This window comes from Callospermophilus lateralis, chromosome 9, assembly GCF_048772815.1.
Source record: "Callospermophilus lateralis isolate mCalLat2 chromosome 9, mCalLat2.hap1, whole genome shotgun sequence".
NCBI classification, from domain to species: Eukaryota; Metazoa; Chordata; class Mammalia; order Rodentia; family Sciuridae; genus Callospermophilus; species Callospermophilus lateralis.
Genome location: NC_135313.1, coordinates 101,492,006 through 101,511,297, shown reverse-complemented (window position 1 = coordinate 101,511,297; position 19,292 = coordinate 101,492,006). Strand labels below are relative to the sequence as shown.

The window sequence follows — 19,292 nt, the reverse complement described above, 5'->3', positions numbered from 1 at the left end:
AATTCAAGGCCAATCTGGGCAACTTAATGAAACTCTGTCTCAAAATAATACTTTTTAAAAATGACTGTGGGCTTATCTCAGTGGTAGATCACTTGCCTAGCATGCTTGAGGCCCTGGGTTCAATCCCCAATACTGCAAAAAAGTAAAAAACAAGTCTTTTTATTATACTCTACCTGTAGATTAGCACCTGAATAGTAGTTTATTGAATAGTGGCTTTTCTTTGTATACCCTGAGTACCTTAGAAACTATGCTAAGTCATGTTTCTAAAGTTTGAACCACATATAATTGGGAAAATAAATTTGCATGTGTATGTAAATGCATCCATACGTTGATGGACACTGGTCAGACAGACAACACTGCCTAGTCTTATATATCTTTTGCTTTCTTAACCACCAAGCTACATCCCCAACCCTTTTTCTTGATTTTGATACAGGGTCACCCCAAGCTGCCTATGGTCTTGTTAATGGTTGGCTTGCTGTGGCTGGCTTTGAACTTATTGCAGCCTCCCAAGTCACTGGGATTACACACATGTACCACCATGCCCCATTACTTTTCATAGTATTTTTCTGGAAACCTCTCCGCATGCACACACTTTTTTTTTTTTTTTTTTTTTTTTTGGTACCAGAAGATTGAACTCAGGGGCTGTTAACCACAGACTCACATCCCCAGTCCTTTTTATTCTGAAACAAGGTCTTGTTGAATTGCTTAGGGCTTCACAAGTTGCTGAGGCTGGCTTTGAATTTATAATCCTCCTGCCTCAGCCTCCTGAGTTGCTGGGATTACAGGTGTGCACCACTGGCAGTTGTGCTCCCTTTAATGTAAATGGCAATAACCAGTTTTCATAATGTTGAACGACTAGCTACCTGTTAATTGTGTATATGATGTCAAGTAACGGGGTGATTTACAGGTCATTTTATGGAGTCTTTTCAACATTAAGATTATCCTTTAAATGTATAGATGTTATTTTTCAAGTGAAGGAAGCAGTGAGGCTCTGAAATATTAAATTCCATCCTGACACAGTCAAGACTTGAACCAAGATGTATCTAAGAGTCTTACTCTCTCTATTAGCTCCCCAAAAGGAATAATCACTGGTTTGATCTAGGGATTAATTAATGTCTGGTGATTTTTTGATCTCCAGTTTTTTTTTTGTTGTTTGTTTGTTTTTAAAGAAAACCCCTTTTTTCCTTTTTTATATTTATTTATTTTTCAGTTCTCGGTGGACACAACATCTTTGTTTGTATGTGGTGCTGAGAATCGAACCCGGGCCACACGCATGCCAGGCGAGCGCACTACCACTTGAGCCACATCCTCAGCCCCTTGATCTCCAGTTTTTAATCTACATTTATTTTTTTTTAATTTCCAAAATTTTATCTGAGTTGTGTCAGGATTAGCTCAGCTTTGTGCCCCATCCAAAAATATATTTATTTTTTACTTTACCATTTTTGCTCAATTAACAGATCTTTAGTTAAATCTTTTTTTTTATTAGTTGTTCAAAACATTACAATGCTCTTGACATATCATATTTCATACATTTGATTCAAGTGGGTTATGAACTCTCATTTTTACCACGTATACAGATTGCAGATACCATCCACGTTTATACATACTGCCACACTAGTGTCTGTTGTTAAATCTTTAAGCATTCCTCTGGATATTAATTTGTTTTTGTAAGTTTGCTTGATTATCATCATTTTAAAACTATAAATACAGATATTGAGTTATAAAAAGGCATCGATGTAAGATAGATACACCTGTTTCCATAAAATAGTTTATCTCTTATTTGTTGCAATTTAGGATATTAGTGGGTTTATGCATTACTTCTTTGTGGGGAGGAAAAGGAGTTGGTTTTGCTCTCCTTCTAAAATTAAAATGACATGAATATTTATATTTTAAAGATAATTCCTAAGTGAAGGTAAATAATTTTTCTTTTATACTTAGAAAAATGAGAGTCGTCAACTCACTCAGATCCAGTACATAGCCTGGCCTGACCATGGAGTCCCTGATGATTCAAGTGACTTTCTGGATTTTGTTTGTCATGTACGAAATAAGAGGGCTGGTAAAGAAGAACCTATTGTTGTTCATTGCAGGTATTCTATTTCCTGTCTTTTATGAATGAATAACTGACTTGATATATTATTTTTATTATAAGGGAATAGGTATTTTATTGCACCCTTATGTTGTGATTGCCACAGTGACTAATTACTCATACCTGTGCTCTGATGTAGAAAACAAAGGATATGTTCTAATGTTAATATTTGGCAGAAAGTTTGTGATAAGAGATAAAAATAATAATTATTGCACGGATTCTTAGAAGCTTTTGTATTTTAGCATTGCTGAAATTGTAATTTAGATCTGGTGATATACAATATTGTAGAAATATTATAGATTGTCTTAGTCTATTTGTGCTGCTCTAAAAAAATACTAAAGGGCTGGGGTTTTGACTCAGTGGTAGAACACTTGCCTAGCACATTTGAGTCGCTGGGTTCAATCCTCAGCATCACATATAAATCAGTAAAATAAAAGTTCATTGACAACTAAAAAAGTATTTAAAGAAAAAGAAAATACCTAAGACTAAGTAAGTTATAAATAACAGAAATTTAGTTGGGTGTGTGGAGGTACATGCCTATAATCTCAGCAACTTAATGAGTCCCTAAGCAATTTAGTGAGACCCTGTCTTTAAATAAAAAGGGCTGGGGATGTGGCTCAGTGATTAAGTACCCCTGAATTCAATCCCTATAAAACTCCTGCCTCCCCCCCCAAAAAAAATACAGAAATTTATTTTTTAGAGTTCTAGAGGCTGGAAAATCCAAGATCAAGGATCTGATACTGCAAATTCAGTATCAGATGAGGGCTATTCTCTGCTTCCAAGATGGTCCCTTATTTCTGCATCCTCCAGAGAGAGCAAATGCTGTGTCCTTATGGCAGAAGGGATAGAAGATATAGAAATGTGAACTCACTCCCTCAAGCTGTTTTATAAGACCCCTGATGCCATCTGTGAGGGCTGTACTTTCATGAGTTAATCACTTCCTAAATGCCCTGCCTCTTAATACTATCACAATTAAGTTTCAGCGTGGGGCTGGGGATATAGCTCAGTTGGTAGAGTGCTTGCCTCACATGCGGAAGGCCCTGGGTTCAATCCCCAGCAACACACACACACACACAATTTCAACATGAATTTTGAGGCACACATTTTGAAGCATACATTCAGATCATTACCTATACATTAGGATGCAGTCTGCAGTTTAGATTTTCTCCTTCCCAGCAAGGTATTCTTGTCTTTCCTGTGACCCCTCTTAGGATACTCATTGAGTGCTCCCACATCTCTTGGAATGAGCCTACCAAATGGGTTTATAGGACATGTCATTCCCAGTATTTCTAGGTGAACAGTGGCAGGCTACCTTTCCTTCCTTTCACCCCAGGTCTCCTTCAGTCCTCAAAGAGCCAAACACTGTGACTCCAACCTTCACTTCCACTGACCCAGAGATTGGGATACAGGAATTATTTTCTTCCTTTCATAACCATGTTTTAAAGTGCTTTATTTGGAGGATAGCTTGAGATAACTCACCTTTTCAGCACATTGTAAGAGCAAACTTTCGGATCATTAAAACAAATCATAGAACAAATATTTGAGAGGCAAAGTGACAAGAATGATGAAACACATGGCCATCCCATATCCTAAGACTCCAGTAGCTACCACATTCTTGTTTACAGATCATACTTCCAAGAGTTCTTAACTATCCAGAGGTAACTTAATTTTTTTAGAAAACCCTAATTTGTCTAAAGTATAAAATAGTGCTGTCTTCTACACATTTGTTAATGATTATTATAATTCTCTTGTTATGTTTTTTAAGGGAAGTTGCTCCAATAAGCTTATACCTTGTTTAGAAGTTAACTTACTACTTCTCTAATATAAAACCTTAAAATGAAATTATTCTTCAATATTATTCAGTATTTTGATTTTTCTTCACTAAAATCACAAGAATTTTAATAGAATATTATCAGTAAGACCTTGCCCATATTTATCTTTTTTAGTGCTGGAATTGGAAGAACTGGGGTTCTTATTACTATGGAAACAGCCATGTGTCTCATTGAATGCAATCAGCCAGTTTATCCACTAGATATTGTAAGAACAATGAGAGATCAACGAGCCATGATGATCCAAACACCTGTAAGTACTGTATTTCATGTGCACATGTAAATCTTCAATGATGGTTTTTGTTATCAGTGTATATTTTAAGTTTTATTCTGAGTCATATTTTTATCTTTTTAATTCCTTATCAGCAGCTAATAACCTTTTGCCTGTGAATCACATCTGACTTCCCCCCCACTTTTTTTTTTTGAATCTTTAATAAAACCCAGCCATGTTCAATTGTTAATGATTGTCTTTGGCTGGTTTTATTTTTTTTTTTTTAATTTTTTTTTTTTGCTCAAGAACACTTTACTCTCTTTTAAAAAATATATTTTACAGTACCCTAAAAAGCTTTTTATTTATGTGGGTTATAGTTATCAAAATTTATTAGAAATCATAACCTGTAGGATGTTTCTGTGGCCTTTTCATTTCTTTTTTTTTTTTCTTTTTTTTTTTTTTATTGTTGGTTGTTCAAAACATTACATAGTTCTTGATATATCATATTTCACACTTTGATTCAAGTGGGTTATGAACTCCCATTTTTACCCCGTATACAGATTGCAGAATCACATCAGTTATACTTCCATTGATTTATATATTGCCATACTAGTGTCTGTTGTATTCTGCTGCCTTTCCTATCCTCTACTATCCCCCCTCCCCTCCCCTCCCCTCCCCTCTTCTCTCTCTACCCCCTCTACTGCAGTTCATATCTCCCCCTTGTATTATTTTTCCCTTTCCCCTCGCTTCCTCTTGTATGTAATTTTGTATAACCCTGAGGGTCTCCTTCCATTTCCATGCAATTTCCCTTCTCCCTCCCTTTTCCTCCCACCTCTCATCCCTGTTTAATGTTAATCTTCTTCTCATGCTCTTCGTCCCTACTCTGTTCTTAGTTACTCTCCTTATATCAAAGAAGACATTTGGCATTTATTTTTTAGGGATTGGCTGGCTTCACTTAGCATAATCTGCTCTAATGCCATCCATTTCCCTCCAAATTCTATGATTTTGTCATTTTTTTTTTAAAGAGAGAGTGGAGAGAGAGAGACAGAGACAGAGAGAATTTTTAATATTTTATTTTTTAGTTATCGGCGGATACAACATCTTTGTTTGTATGTGGTGCTGAGGATCGAACCCGAGCCACACGCATGCCAGGCGAGCGCGCTACCGCTTGAGCCACATCCCCAGCCCCATTTTGTAGTCATTTTTTAATGCAGAGTAATACTCCATTGTGTATAAATGCCACATTTTTTTTTATCCATTCGTCTATTGAAGGGCATCTAGGTTGGTTTCACAGTCTTGCTATTGTGAATTGTGCTGCTATGAACATCAATGTTGCAGTGTCCCTGTAGCATGCTCTATTTAGGTCTTTAGGGAATAGACCGAGAAGGGGAATAGCTGGGTCAAATGGTGGTTCCATTCCCAGCTTTCCAAGAAATCTCCATACTGCTTTCCAGATTGGCTGCACCAATTTGCAGTCCCACCAACAATGAACAAGTGTACCCTTTTCCCCACATCCTCGCCAGCACTTGTTGTTGTTTGACTTCATAATGGCTGCCAATCTTACTGGAGTGAGATGGTATCTTAGGGTGGTTTTGATTTGCATTCCTCTGACTGCTAGGGATGGTGAGCATTTTGGCTGGTTTTATACCACTTCAACATTGAGCATAGTTGACAAGTTGCAACAGATACCATATGGTGTAATCTTGTTTTTATTTATTTATTCATTTACTTTTTGGCAGAAGGTACCAGGGACACTTTACCACTGAACTATATCCTCAGCCATTTCTATTTTTATTTTGTTTCAGGGGCTCAGCAAGTCACTGAGTTTGCCCCAAAACTTTGATCCTCCTGATTCAGCCTCCTGAGTCACTAGAATTAACAGGCATGTGCCACCATGCCTAGCTATGGCCTGCAATTTCTAAAATATTTAACATCTGGCCTTTTACAGAGACAGTTTTTGCCAACATGCAAGTGGCCTGGCATATTATTTCTTAAGTATTACAACAGATGCAGAGGAATGTGTCTTATATTGCTTAGTCGAGTAGAATGCTCACAGTGATAGTACAACTGAACTGGAGAATCCTGGTAGGCTTGCTTTCAGTGAAACAGCTGTGGTGGAAGGCCTTTCTTTTTCACATAAGAACTTAAATTCCTCCAACAAAAATATTCTATAAATCAAGCTACTTATCATTCTCCACTGACTTTTTTTTTTTTTTTTTTTTTGTACTGAGGATTGAACCCAGGGGTGCTTTGCCCCTGCTTCACATTTAGAGCACATAGGTCAAGTAATCTTATTGACACTAGTAATGCTAAAATAATCTTAGCCTGGTGTGGTGGTACATGCCTGTAATCCCAGCAGCTCAGGAGACAGAGGCCCGAAGACCTCAAGTTCAATGCCAGTCTCAGCAATTTAGTGAGATCCTATCTCAAAATAAAAAATTAAAAAGGCTGGGGATGTAGTGGTAAAGTACCTGGGTTTGGTCTCTGGTACCAAAATCATCATCATAATCTTAATACTATAAAATTTCATGTTTCTTGGAGCATACTTAAGAGTCATTGGAGTCAGATGTGGTGGCACTCCCTTGTAATCCCTGCAACTGAGGATTATACTCTAGACAGATGGACCCATGTGATCTAAAGGCCTGTTTTTTGTTTTGCTTTTACTTTGTTATAAAAAATTTTTAACATACACAGAAGTAGACAATATAATGTAATGAATACCTTTTCGGAAGTCAGATACTACTAACTAATACCATGCTTTTTTAAAAAATATTTTTTGTTGTAGATGGACATTATATTTTACTTATTTTTATGTGGTACTGAGGATTGAACTCGGTGCCTCACACATGTTAGGCAAGCATTCTACCACTGAGCTACAGCCCCAGTCCAGCTGTCTTAATTCATATAGCTTTGTTGTAGAATTTAAATTCAGGAAATAAGAATCTTCAACTTTTCTCTTTTTTATGATTTTTATAACTTCTCTGAATCTCTTACATTCAATTCTATATGAATTTTAGAATCAGTTTGTCCTTTTTACCTAAAAAAACCAACTAGACAAACACAAGATTGTCCTATTTATTTATGTATTTCTTTCAATGATGTTTTGTAGTTTTCACTGTAAAAGTGTCATATTTTAGTCTTTGTGGAGCTACTGTGAGTAGAATTATTTACTTAATTTCATTTTAGAACTGTTTATTGCTAAGGTATAGAAATACAATTGATTTTGTATATTGATCACATATCCTTCAACCTTGCTGGAATCATTTATTAACCAGTAATTTGGTGTGCATGAGAGTAAATATTTTAGAATTAGAATGTCATTTTTCAAACCTGATGAATTAATAGATGCAGGCATTGATCACTTCGTGCTAATATCACAAAAAGAAAGACAGATGTGTGTTTTTGAATAAAGAATAAAACACCTAAGCTGCTAAAGTCTATGGATCCACTTAACACTTTTAGGAAATAGAACACCACCTTGATGTAAATCAACAAAATCCATCAGTGGACATTTATGTTGCTTTTTCTACCTTTTGTCTATTGTGAGTAATGCTACTATGAACATGGGTTATATCTCAAGACCCCACTTTTCATTCCTTTCAGGTATACACCAACAGGTAGAATTACAGGATCATAACATTCATGATTGGGCTTTTTTTTTTTTTTTTTTAATTTTTTAGTTGTTGAAGGACCTTTATTTAATTTATTTATTTATTTGTGGTGTTGAGAATCAAACCCAGTGCCTCACACATGCAAGCAAGTGCTCCACCACTGACCACAACCCCAGCCCCTCATGATGAGCTTTTGTTTTTATAATTTGTTTAAAATCAGGAGTCAGATATGTCTACTCACATTGATTAGTTATGTTTCCTAAGTGCCTCTTAAGTGAAATCTTCCTCCCCTGATTATTTTTGCCATATAGTATTTTTTGCCACTATCTAGATTTTGTTGATTTACATCATCAAAGTGGTGTTCTATTTCCTAAAACTGGTAAGTGGATCCATAGACTTTAGCAGCGTGTTTTTTGTTTCTTCAGAAGCACATATCTGTCTGTCTGTCTTTTTGTGATATTAGTACCCTCAAGTAATCAATGCCTTCATCCATTAATTCATCAGGTTTGAAAAATTATATTCTCATTCTATCTTTCTTCATTTATCAGCTGGAATAATTGTTTAAAGAGAAACTTCTTGGGCTAGGAATGTAGCTCAGTAGTAGAGTGCTTGCCTGGTTTGTGCAAGATCTCAAAAAAATAAATAAAATGAAACTTCTCATCTTGGTCAGTGAGTGGAATAGTGTTTGTATGAAAGGCAATTAAACGTGATTACCTGATTCTTACCCTTTATTTATTTTTAAGTTTTCTCTTTTTCTCCTTTTCCTTGGTCGGGGATAAAACCCAGGACCTCAAGAAGTCCTGGTTCTTGCCCAGCCTGGCGTCACATGCCTGTTATCTCAATGACTTGGGAGGCTTAGGCAGAAGGCTAATAAGGATGTAGTTCAGTGGGGAAAAAAAAAGTCCTGGTGCTTACTAGTGAGAGATGCTTTTAGGCACCACCCTCTAAGCACTAGAGAGTTCTATTGTTATTGGGTTTTGTCATGAGTTTGTCCATCTAGGACCACAGTAATTTTACTTAACCTCTTTAACATCATATCTCCTCTTTTCTTTAACAAAAATACTAGTTTTCTACAAACTAGAAAAAGAAATTGAAAATACATATTTGCTTTGTGATTATTTACAATAATCACAATTTGTCTTTTGGACTTACTGGAAGTGGGATTGATGGGTCAGAAGGTAAAGTAATGTAATTTTATAGATGCTTTCAAATTCTTCTTTTTAGGGGTTACAGCACTTTAACATCCCTATCCACAACATATGAGTTTTGCCAACAAAATCTTCTATTTTCAGACTTTAGGTTTTGCCCATTTATTGATAAAAAATGCTCTCAATATTTTTTCACTTTGTATTTCTTTTTTTTAAGAAATGTCCTTTTTAAAAAATACGTTTTTAGTTGTTGATGGACCTTTATTTTATTCATTTATTTATCTGTGGTGCTGAGAATCGAACCCAGTGCCTCACACATGCAAGGCAAATGCTCTACCACTAAGCCACAACCCCAGCCCTGAATTTCTTTTATAAGCAAGCCAAGTGAGATGTTTATGTTTTGGTATGGTCTGTTTTGAGGGTTTTTTGATCAATTCTATTTTTTATGTTTTCTTTTTCAGAGTCAATACAGATTTGTATGTGAAGCTATTTTGAAGGTTTATGAAGAAGGCTTTATTAAACCCTTAACGACATCGTCAAATAAATAAGAAAAGATCTGAAATACATGTTGGAAAACTGCTATTCATTATATTTCATTATATTCACTGTGCCATGACACTGCTTGCAGGAAATGGCATCTCACAAAAAAATGAAGAACTAAAAAAAAAAAAAAAGAACTTTGAAAACTTCAGCACTGTTGCACTTTATGTTTTAAAAAAAAGTCAACCCTTCAGAATCTATAACTCATGTGTTGGAAGACTATTTCATGCTTTGCTCCGAACAAATAGTGAATAACTGAGTATGTTCAGGGTAATTTATGAAAATTTGTGGTGGTGCCATGCAGTCCCCTTCTGGTAGAATTGCCACAAGCGAGGCTCAGAATCCTCATCATCTTTGTTGTACACCTGTATCTTGAAAGCAAAAAGAAGTAAATATCAGGAGTCAGCTCTGGCTTTTTTTTCCAGTGGATCATGTACTTACTATACTGATTATCAGATTTTATTTTTAAGATTTTAGCAATATCATTCTCAATATTAGCCAATACACTGCCTATGGATGCAGCACATCTTTCCCTACATGCCCCCTCTAGAGACCTGCTGTTCAGAAGAAGAAAGGTGGAATTTGCTATTCCCAGGAAATGCTGCACATTGTCCATTTACCAGCATCTTATAAAAAGTATAGATATGAATCTACAAATTTTCTTGAATTTAATAATGTAATTATATTTATCATAAGGTTGGCTTATTCCAAATCATGTGATTTCATATACTTGATGTAAAGGAATGCATGCATTATGTCTTAACCCCTTAAGTGCCTTGAGACATCTTTGTATGTCTAATGAAAGGCACTCATTTGACCCCACTAGGAGGTATGTAAGTATATTGTACATTCTTACATTTTTATGCATTTTGAATAAGTTCACATTTTAAAAACAGGCTTCTTGTATTGAGAGTTATGCAGTCAAAAAAGGGTAAGGAAATTCTATTTCTTACTCAATACTTGTATTTTGCCATAAGAAGCAAAAATACTTCGTGTTCTACTGAGTGCACGCTCTGCTGCTACAGAATTGTTCAAGATATGCACATTCCTTTTCTGCAGGACAGGGGTTACAGTTAAGCAGCTCAACTTAAAAAGATACTTTATTCTTCAAATTTCATATTTATTTTATCCCTGACTTTAGAAGTGGCATCTGATAAAATACTGGGACTCTAAGCTTTAGAGCAATTAATTAATTTTGATTCATTCCTATCCATAACTAAAATATTTCTCCTTAGCATTCATTTTAGTTAATATGAAGCCTTTTTTGCACTGGTCTTTCGGTTGGGATTCTTCAAGTGAGAAATTAAATATTATTGAGTCTAAATATAACCCTTCCTTAACTAAAATGAGGGTTTTCTTGTCACTTTGTGTACAATTAAATTATTTCAGTTTATATATACTTATTAAATTATAAGCATGTTATATAAGGAGTCTTTTGATTATCCAATCTGATTGAGGATCTGATTCCCATTAAGGATATATCTGTTTCCCTCTTCAGGTATTTTGGATTTCAAGTCTACAGAGATGGAACTTTAATATTGCCCAATTTAAGTGAAAATTTGCCTGCCTATTTAAATATTATTTTACATAAATATTTTATATGGATATGGTTAAAATAGATTCATTTACTAGTGGTTTCTGAGTATTTATAGTTTTGATAAAGTTTAGAGTCTAATGGTTGGTATTTTGGAATGCCATTTAGTATGAAGGGGAAAATGTACATTTAAAAATCTTTAGTAAAATCTAAATGATGTCATTTCACATTCAAAAATCCATCATAATACATTTCAGAAAGTTAAGCTCCTAAACATTAATAGCCAAGATACCAAATAAATTATATTAAAATACTTCTAAGTCTTTTTTTAAAGAGAGAAGTAAACATAATCTTTATGTTCTCATCTATTTCCTGATTTCAGTCAAGACAGTATAAAATAGTGAGTGAACTATTGACTTATCTGAACATTCCATTCTGTACCAACAGATAAATGTAAATTAGGCTGCTGTATGACATCATGACAAGTTGAAAAATGAAAAAGGAAAGACACGTTGGGGGTCTACATATGAAATAACTGTTTTTGAACTTATTTTTTGTGTGTATTAAAAAGTCTCTGCTAACTGGACAGAAAATGACAGTCACAGTCAAAAAGACAACAGTTGTGTAGACATAAACAGACAAATGTCTTGCTTGGCATGTTCTTTAACTATGGCTTTGTTTACATTTCCCAGGTTAACTAATTGTTGGCAATGAGCACTGCTGCCTTTTTAAATCATTAATGCCTGTCTCAAAATGCCAATGTGTTAGAGGTGTAGAATTACATTTAAATTTCTCATGTATGCAATTTTCATCTGGGAGCTACGCTTTGTCAGTATTTGTTTGTACAAAAGGATCCTTTTTAAACATATATTAGGATATTACTTAAATTATCCTTCACAGCTTCTAAAATGACTACTCTAATTAAGCTTCCCTGTTTACCTAACAGCAAAGTCTTTATCCATTACACATAAGAATTTTTTAACCTGTTTCAATCTAAATAGGTTTCTAGAAATAATGGTGGCTTTTGTACACCAAGTTGAGTAGTTCTAGACTCCATCCATATCAATGTAATGTTGTGTGGTAAATTTCACGTTTCTTGTATCTAAGCTACTCTCCCAGTCCTGGTCACCCCTGCCTCCATACCATTATACACTCAAGAAAGAATGCTGACTTTTATTCTGACAAGTGGAAATCAGTATTGGTGATTCAAGGAGCTTTTGTAAATGCAAGTATTAGTAGAGAACTTCCCTCTCCGATTTCAGATGCTTTTTCTGTGTTCATTTTATTTGTATCTTATTTTATTAGCATCTGATTTGTGTCGGCATGGTATAGACAGGCTGAAGAATATTTTGGAATAATCTTTGCATTCACAAGAAGAATTGGTTGGATTTGTCAAACTGATACAACCATCCAGAATTGAGGCAGAGTAAACATCTCAGAAAAATTTCCTTTGTCTGGCCTATTAGGACAAATAAAAGGAAGACAGATGGTTGATCATTTTGATTTAAGAATAAAGAGAACATTTATTATATGAAAACTGACTTCAAATGCACAAAGTTACATTAAGGCATTAAGATGATTGCTTGAAAGTTTCAAAGTATCATAGAGATACTTTAGTGCATTTGTTTACACATTTTGTTAAAGTTAATGCCCACAAACAGGAAGAACAGACTGTTTAAAGTACAAGGTTGTTGAGCATCAAGTTAGCAGGTCTGATCAGGTCTAATCAGGAATTTGAGAAAAAATCTTGTCTCCTGTCTCAAGTACAACTTGAGAGCAGAAAGGAGATGGAAAGATTTTTTTCCCCCAATCTCCACTTCCCTTATCATAGCAAGGAAACAGAGACCCAGCAACAGTAATTGACTTAGCAAAGTCTCATTTTGTACAATCTAAGTTTCCTAATTCTCAATATGGTGTTCTCTATGTTATACTAGAACTTCAGTAATTGTAACCTATGTGAATATCATAAATTCTTGTGAATTTTAGTCTGTTTCAACTTGAGAAGTATACTCAGTGTTTTTGCTTCATAACTATGACAACCTTAGGAGATGTCGCTTAAGTTAGAAAATAAGTAGGCTGCAGTAGTGATCCTAATTAGGACCCTGACTCACTCATGCTTCCCTGTCAGAGAACATAAGCTTTTGTGAAGTATTGAGGCTGATACAAATGCAATATAAAAGCATTCTGGACTACAAGTAGAAGACTAATTTTTAAAAACACTTAAAACACAGAACTAAGATTTAAATGTATGTCCATTTATAGTGAAATAATTTATGTTCATAATGTGAACATGTAATAGAAAGAAAAGCATTATTTGTCTTATAATCTGATCATGAAGGGAGAAGGAATACGAATTTATAACAATGTGCTATTTAATATCTGTATTTTGAAAATATTTAAAATACTCTATTGGTAAGGTTGCCAAAGTAGTTTTGAATTCATAAAAGTTATAATAATGTGGGATATGTTTACAGGTTCTTTCATTTGGTAGTAATTTTCATAGTTCAGATTAATTTGCATTTAAAGTCACTTGTAGTAAGTACATTATGGTAAATGTTTGTTTGAATAAACATCTTGATATGACAAGATGTATATGAGTGATACCATAGCCTGCTTTTATATAAGATGCCACATAAACAAACTGATTACTTCATATGAAGATGGCTTATTTCCCACATTTGCTTCAGTTATACAACCACAGTTTCTGGAACTGTTTGTTGTGGTGCTTCTTCCAAATGAAATAGCTCTGTTTTTACAATCCACTAGGTTAATTTCATCAAATATTGGATTAACCGATCTGTTGGCAAAGATTTATTATTAGTGTCTTAGTGTGGTCACAATACAAATTGTAGCAACTATTTTATAAAAGTCTTAAACATATAGATAAAAGGAATTTTCTTAATCCTAAAGCATTTTGAGGGCTGCTTGCTGATCGATATTTCATCAATTTGAAGAGCCCAAGAAATGAATTCTTAAATTGTATGTTTGGGGTTCAGTTTTCTTTACAATGCCTACAACAATTATCAACATTATTATATGCAGTCTTCAACTATTTTTTAGTAGCAATTATTATTATAAGCCTTTTGATGTTGTTAGAAATAGCAATCCCTATTTCTGCCCAAAATTAGACACTTTTATTTCACAATATTGGTGAATTTGTTTTGGGTAGACAACAAAATACTACTTGTTTCTATATATAAATTTGCTGCTATTTATTTTTATGTTTTTCTACTCTAGTATATTGTTGATTTCTGAAATTTAAGTTACAATTGTTTTTATTTTAGTCATCCAAGCTAAGTGGTCAGCCATAGTACTATCTGCTTGGGTATAATCTGTCTGCATTAGTTAGACATAGTTCAGTGCATAAATAAACAAATTTTTCTTTTAATTTGCAAAGTGAAAGTTACTAGCAATCTTACAAGTTAAAGCTACAATTTTAGGGAAGAGTTCAAACATTTAACTTCCTGAAACCTTTTAAAATTTCCAGTACAAGAATGGAAATGTTTGAAAGCCTTCTTTAGCTCACAAAAGTTTTAGTTAAACACTGTAACAGAGTTTTCCTATCTGTTGTTGTGTAAATGATATAGAAAATATTTTTCTATGGAAAAAAGTTGAAAATGTTAACTTCTTTAATTGTTAAAAAAAAGGATAAAATGATATTTGTATGTCTTTCATGCTGTAAAGAAAATGAATGTATCTTTCAAATGTTATTAGAATTATGACTTGATTCTAAGGATACTCTTATTTTTTAACAAAAAAAAAAAAAGCCTGCAAAAGGATTGGAAAGAAGAAAGGGAGGAATATTACACATTATAAAAAATGCAATTTTAGATGAAAAGTAATTTTCATTATAAACGAGCAATTGTTGAAGCATATTACAAACATGATGTGCATTCTTTTTCATATTGCTTTGTTTTGGCTCTAGAAATTTCCAGAAAATTTGCACATACGGCTTTTAAGTGTAAAATATTCTAATTCTAGGCTTCTGGGGTGAATTTTGTGTGAGGTTAAAAATTCTGGATGAATTTTTGTGTGAGGTTAAACATGCTGCTGCATGTGTCTGCCACGGAGAAAAGTTCCCAAGCTTTGTCACTGGGACACCATAAGTGAGGACATCATTGTAAGAATGTGATTTAGTTAAAGCCTGAAAACCTTGCCTGAAATCCACTACAGTTAATTATGTGTAAAGGTCCCTGACCCAGTAAGTGGTTCTGCCTTTTTATTGTCAAAGTCACAGACCATCGGGTCCAACTCTGACTTGAAGCAGTGGTGTCTTGTATGTTAACGATTATTAATGCTGATGAACAACAACAACAAAAACTGTATTTTAAGCCAACTACTACAGGCATGATTTGTTCAGCAGCAGCTTTAAAAAGTAGTATTTACTGTCACTCATTAAACTTGATTCAATTGGGGTTGGAAGCAGTGACGCAGGCCTGTAATCCCAGCACTCAGGAGGCTGAGGCAGGAGCATTCATATTCAAGACCAGCCAAGGCAACTTAATGAAACCTGTCTCAAAATAAAAAACGACTAGGGTTGTCACTCTGGTAGAGCACCCCTGTGTTCAGTCCCCAGTACTGGCAGGAGAAGGACTTGATTCAGTTAGAGTTTCATTATCTTAGCTTCCTGCTTTTTGTCCTCTGCATTTAAAAAAAAAAAAAAAAAAAAAATCACTCACCTTCCAGGCACAGAGGTGCATGCCTATAATCCCAGTGACTTGGAAGGCCGAGGCAGGAGACTTGAAAGTTCAAAGCCAGCCAAAGTACTTGGAGAAGCCCAAAGCAACTTAGACCCTGTCTCAAAAATAAAAGGAGCTGGGGATGTGGCTCAGTAGTTAAGTGCACCTGAGTTCAAGCCCCAGTACTCCCGCCCCCACTCCAAAAATCACTATGAAACATATACTCTGAACAACTAAAAGGTGTTACCTTTATTACCTTTTGCAACAGTTATAAGAAATTAGTATTAGAGTCCCTCAACCCTGGGAGGTTCCAAAATTCAACACTATCACTTGCGCTAACCTTAAATGCCATGTTGCTTAATAAAATTATCAGGAAGCGATTGAGGAAAAGATTGCCCTGCTCAACCCTTAAACCAAATAGTTGCTGATTTATGGTGTCCCCCAAACCATTATAGTCAAAATTGAGCCCATTTTACCTTTTAATAAAATAAGCCTTTCTAGTTTCTCCTCTTGAATTTTAGTGTTCCAATTATTTGCATTCCTGGGCAAGAAAATTTCAACCTAATTCTGTGATTCTCTGGCACCTGTCTTTTCCAATCCTTCAATGAGTCGACAAGATTATTCATTCTTGTATTCTGTAGAATATGTCACATTTCAATTATCAAATTGATTTCTTGAATTTCAAATAGCACTTTATTTCATGCTTACTACTGACTTAATTTATACATCTAAAGATATAATCTACGAGTTTTGTAAATACAGAAAAAAAAATGATTAGTATTAGAGCTCTTTAGATTGGACCCAAGTTTAAATGCTTTACAATGATCTCTTGATAGCTCATTTGATATTTAAGAGGTAATTTGTGTGATTTTAGGTTTGCCACCTTTCTGTAATTTATACAGTACAATAAAGGCTACACCATTGACTGTTGCTGGACTCTCGAGTTCTCTCAGCTAGCTTCTACCAAGTTTGGTTTTCTGTAATCATTCTGCTTTGTATTTCGTGTACATTATGTGAAAACTTGGAAATGTTTTCAGTCCAGTACCTATGGTTTAATTTTTACTGCACTGCAAAAAAAGATTCAGGGGACAAAAGTCCTGGTAGATTATAATGAAGTGGAGGATTTAGGAGACTAAAACAGTTTACATTAAGCTATTTTCATCTTCTGCCAGCAGAATATATCTGCTTAAAAAAATAAAAACTGTCTAAAGTGTACTCCAGCATCAGGACATAGTAATTATGAACTGTGTTGTGATATTTTCAAATAAAAAAGGCCAGTCTTTATTTTCTACAATATAGGTTTAGTTTTAGAACTGATAGTTTACTATATCCTCATCAATGATACCTTTAAACAGTAGTTTTAAAAATAATTACATAGAGGGTATTTTTTTAAAAAAATTTAATATTTATTTATTGGCGGACACAACATCTTTGTTTGTATGTGGTGCTGAGGATTGAACCCGGCCCGCACGAATGCCAGGCGAGCGCGCTACCGCTTGAGCCACATCCCCAGCCCCATAGAGGGTATTTTAATTTGGAATATTTTCTTGTAACCAGTGCTATATGTATGAATGAAGTAGGAAAGTTGCCTAGTTAAAGGTCTAGTTTATTTTCTGACCAAAATGTACAATTTTACATTTCGGTTGCCATTCATATTTGTTTTCGCTGAACTTGTATCAAAATTGAATTAGTCTCCTAATCTTTTCCGATCACTTTTCCCCAACCCATTTCACAAGATTATCCCTTTGTATGTGGTTATTCTCATAATTTAGAGGCAAAGAAACTAAGGATTAATTTGGTCAATAATGGGTAATTTGAAATTATCACTTAAGTTTGTCACTGAAGTTTAGTGTGCTTGAAAAGACCTTGTATCTTTGTCTAAATTTCATTGATAAATTAGAACTCCTGCCATTCATGTTTTTTTAAAAGTCTACAAATACTGATAACAAACAGGATAAAAAAGCTGAATTTAAAAACTTTCAGCCCTCAGAACAATTTACATTCTGTGAAATGCTATAATACATATTTTGTTGACTACATTTCTTTTTAATTGAATAGTTGTTAAGGTCCAAACGTGGGGGAAAAAAACTTAGCTGTGACTCAATGTTCAATTGCAAAATAAAGATGTGCTTTAGTCATCTAAAGTACAGGAGTTTTCAAGGCTTCTTGATGGGAGTTTTTTGTTATCGGACTTTTCTGACATGGCTCATGTTCATTAATGGACCATCAGTTAGGCTGGGGAGGATACTAAGCATAAAATTTATTTCTAGAAATTATTTTTTTACATAGTAGCAATTTTTGAGGGAAGGGGATGATTAGGAACTAAATGGGATTTAGAAAATTAAAGAATGTCTGAAGAGCCCTCCTTCCTTCCTTTCTTCCTTCCTTCCTTCTTTGTGGTCACCGCTGACTCTTCCAGTATCAGCCCCTCTCTTCTAGTAATCCTGATATAAGACCTTGCGATTGAAAATAAAGGACCCCTCTTTCTATGCATGAAGTCAGAGTGTACAAAAGGGCAAAAATGAAGATATCTGATTATGCCATGCCTCCGTTCTTACATGCATGATGATTAGTGTGTCAGGTGGATGGCATACGCCTATAGTTCCAGCTTATGAAAAGGGTGAGGCAGGAGGATTGCTTGAGCCCAGGAATTTGAGACCCTATCACAAAAAATCATTATGAGAAACAGTATGAGGAAGAGCCAAGATGATTTGTGACAGCCTCTTCCTTCGTGCCCCATCTCTAAAAGGAGTTCCTCAAGCCAAAGGCAACCTCCGTTCAATTATATTTTATTGGGGAGGGGTATATTTGTGAATTTGCATATACATACACAATATGTTAATGCCAAAAGGATTGTACAATCTAATCTATATAACTTTCATTTTTTAATATTTCCATATCAGTTCTACCTCATTCCTTTTTTGTTGTTGTTGTTTGTTTGTTTGTTTCCTTGAAGTACTAGAGATTGAACCCAGGGCCTTGTGTATGTCAAGTGCTCTACCACTGAGATCCACCTCCAGCCCTACATCATTCTTTTTAATTGAGGAAAAGATTGCCCTGATCAACCTTTAAACCCAAATATGAATATACCATAATTTATTTTTTTTCGTGTGGTACTAGAGATTTTACCCAGGGTGCCTTACCACCGAGCTTCACTACCTCCCCACCCCCAGCCCTTTTGATAAATTGGAACTGGCCTCGAATTTGTGATCCTCCTGCCTCAGCTTCCTGAATGGTTTAAATTACAGGCATGCACTGCTGGTGCCTGGCTGATAGGTTTATACAAATGTTAAAAATGTTACCCCAAATGTCACCCCATCACTTCCACTAGCCTCACAAAAGAATAAAAAATAAATGGGTGAGGAGCTTGCAATCCTTTTTTCTCAGCCATGCAAGCAGCTGAGTTGCAAATGTGCCACTGCAGCCAGCAACTGACTTTTTTTTTTTTTTACAATATATTTATTTTTTTCAGGTGGTGCTGAGGATCGAACCCAGTGCCCCACATGTGCAAGGCAAGTGCTCTACCACTGAGCAACAGCCCCCAACAGCTCAGCCCAACTGACACTTTCTTAATCACCACCCAAATAACCTACTCAGACTGGCACATGGCTTCATACTCTATCTATCTATCTATCTATCTATTTATTTATTTTA

The 19,292-nt window shown here is 34.9% G+C and overlaps 1 protein-coding gene across 4 annotated transcripts in view; it reads left to right on the top strand.

The window, feature by feature from the left end:
• The window catches only part of Ptpn4 (protein tyrosine phosphatase non-receptor type 4), a 180,840-nt gene extending 164,272 nt beyond the window's left edge, over positions 1 to 16,568 (top strand). For all 4 annotated transcript variants that reach the window (XM_076866759.2, XM_076866757.2, XM_076866758.2 and 1 more), the window contains 3 exons: positions 1,939 to 2,087; positions 4,033 to 4,168; positions 9,347 to 16,568. In XM_076866759.2, coding sequence (XP_076722874.1) covers positions 1,939 to 2,087; positions 4,033 to 4,168; positions 9,347 to 9,433 — 372 coding nt within the window. In that variant the 3' untranslated portion in view covers positions 9,434 to 16,568. The remainder of the gene's footprint in view (positions 1 to 1,938; positions 2,088 to 4,032; positions 4,169 to 9,346) is intronic.
• Positions 16,569 to 19,292: the final 2,724 nt, after the last annotated feature.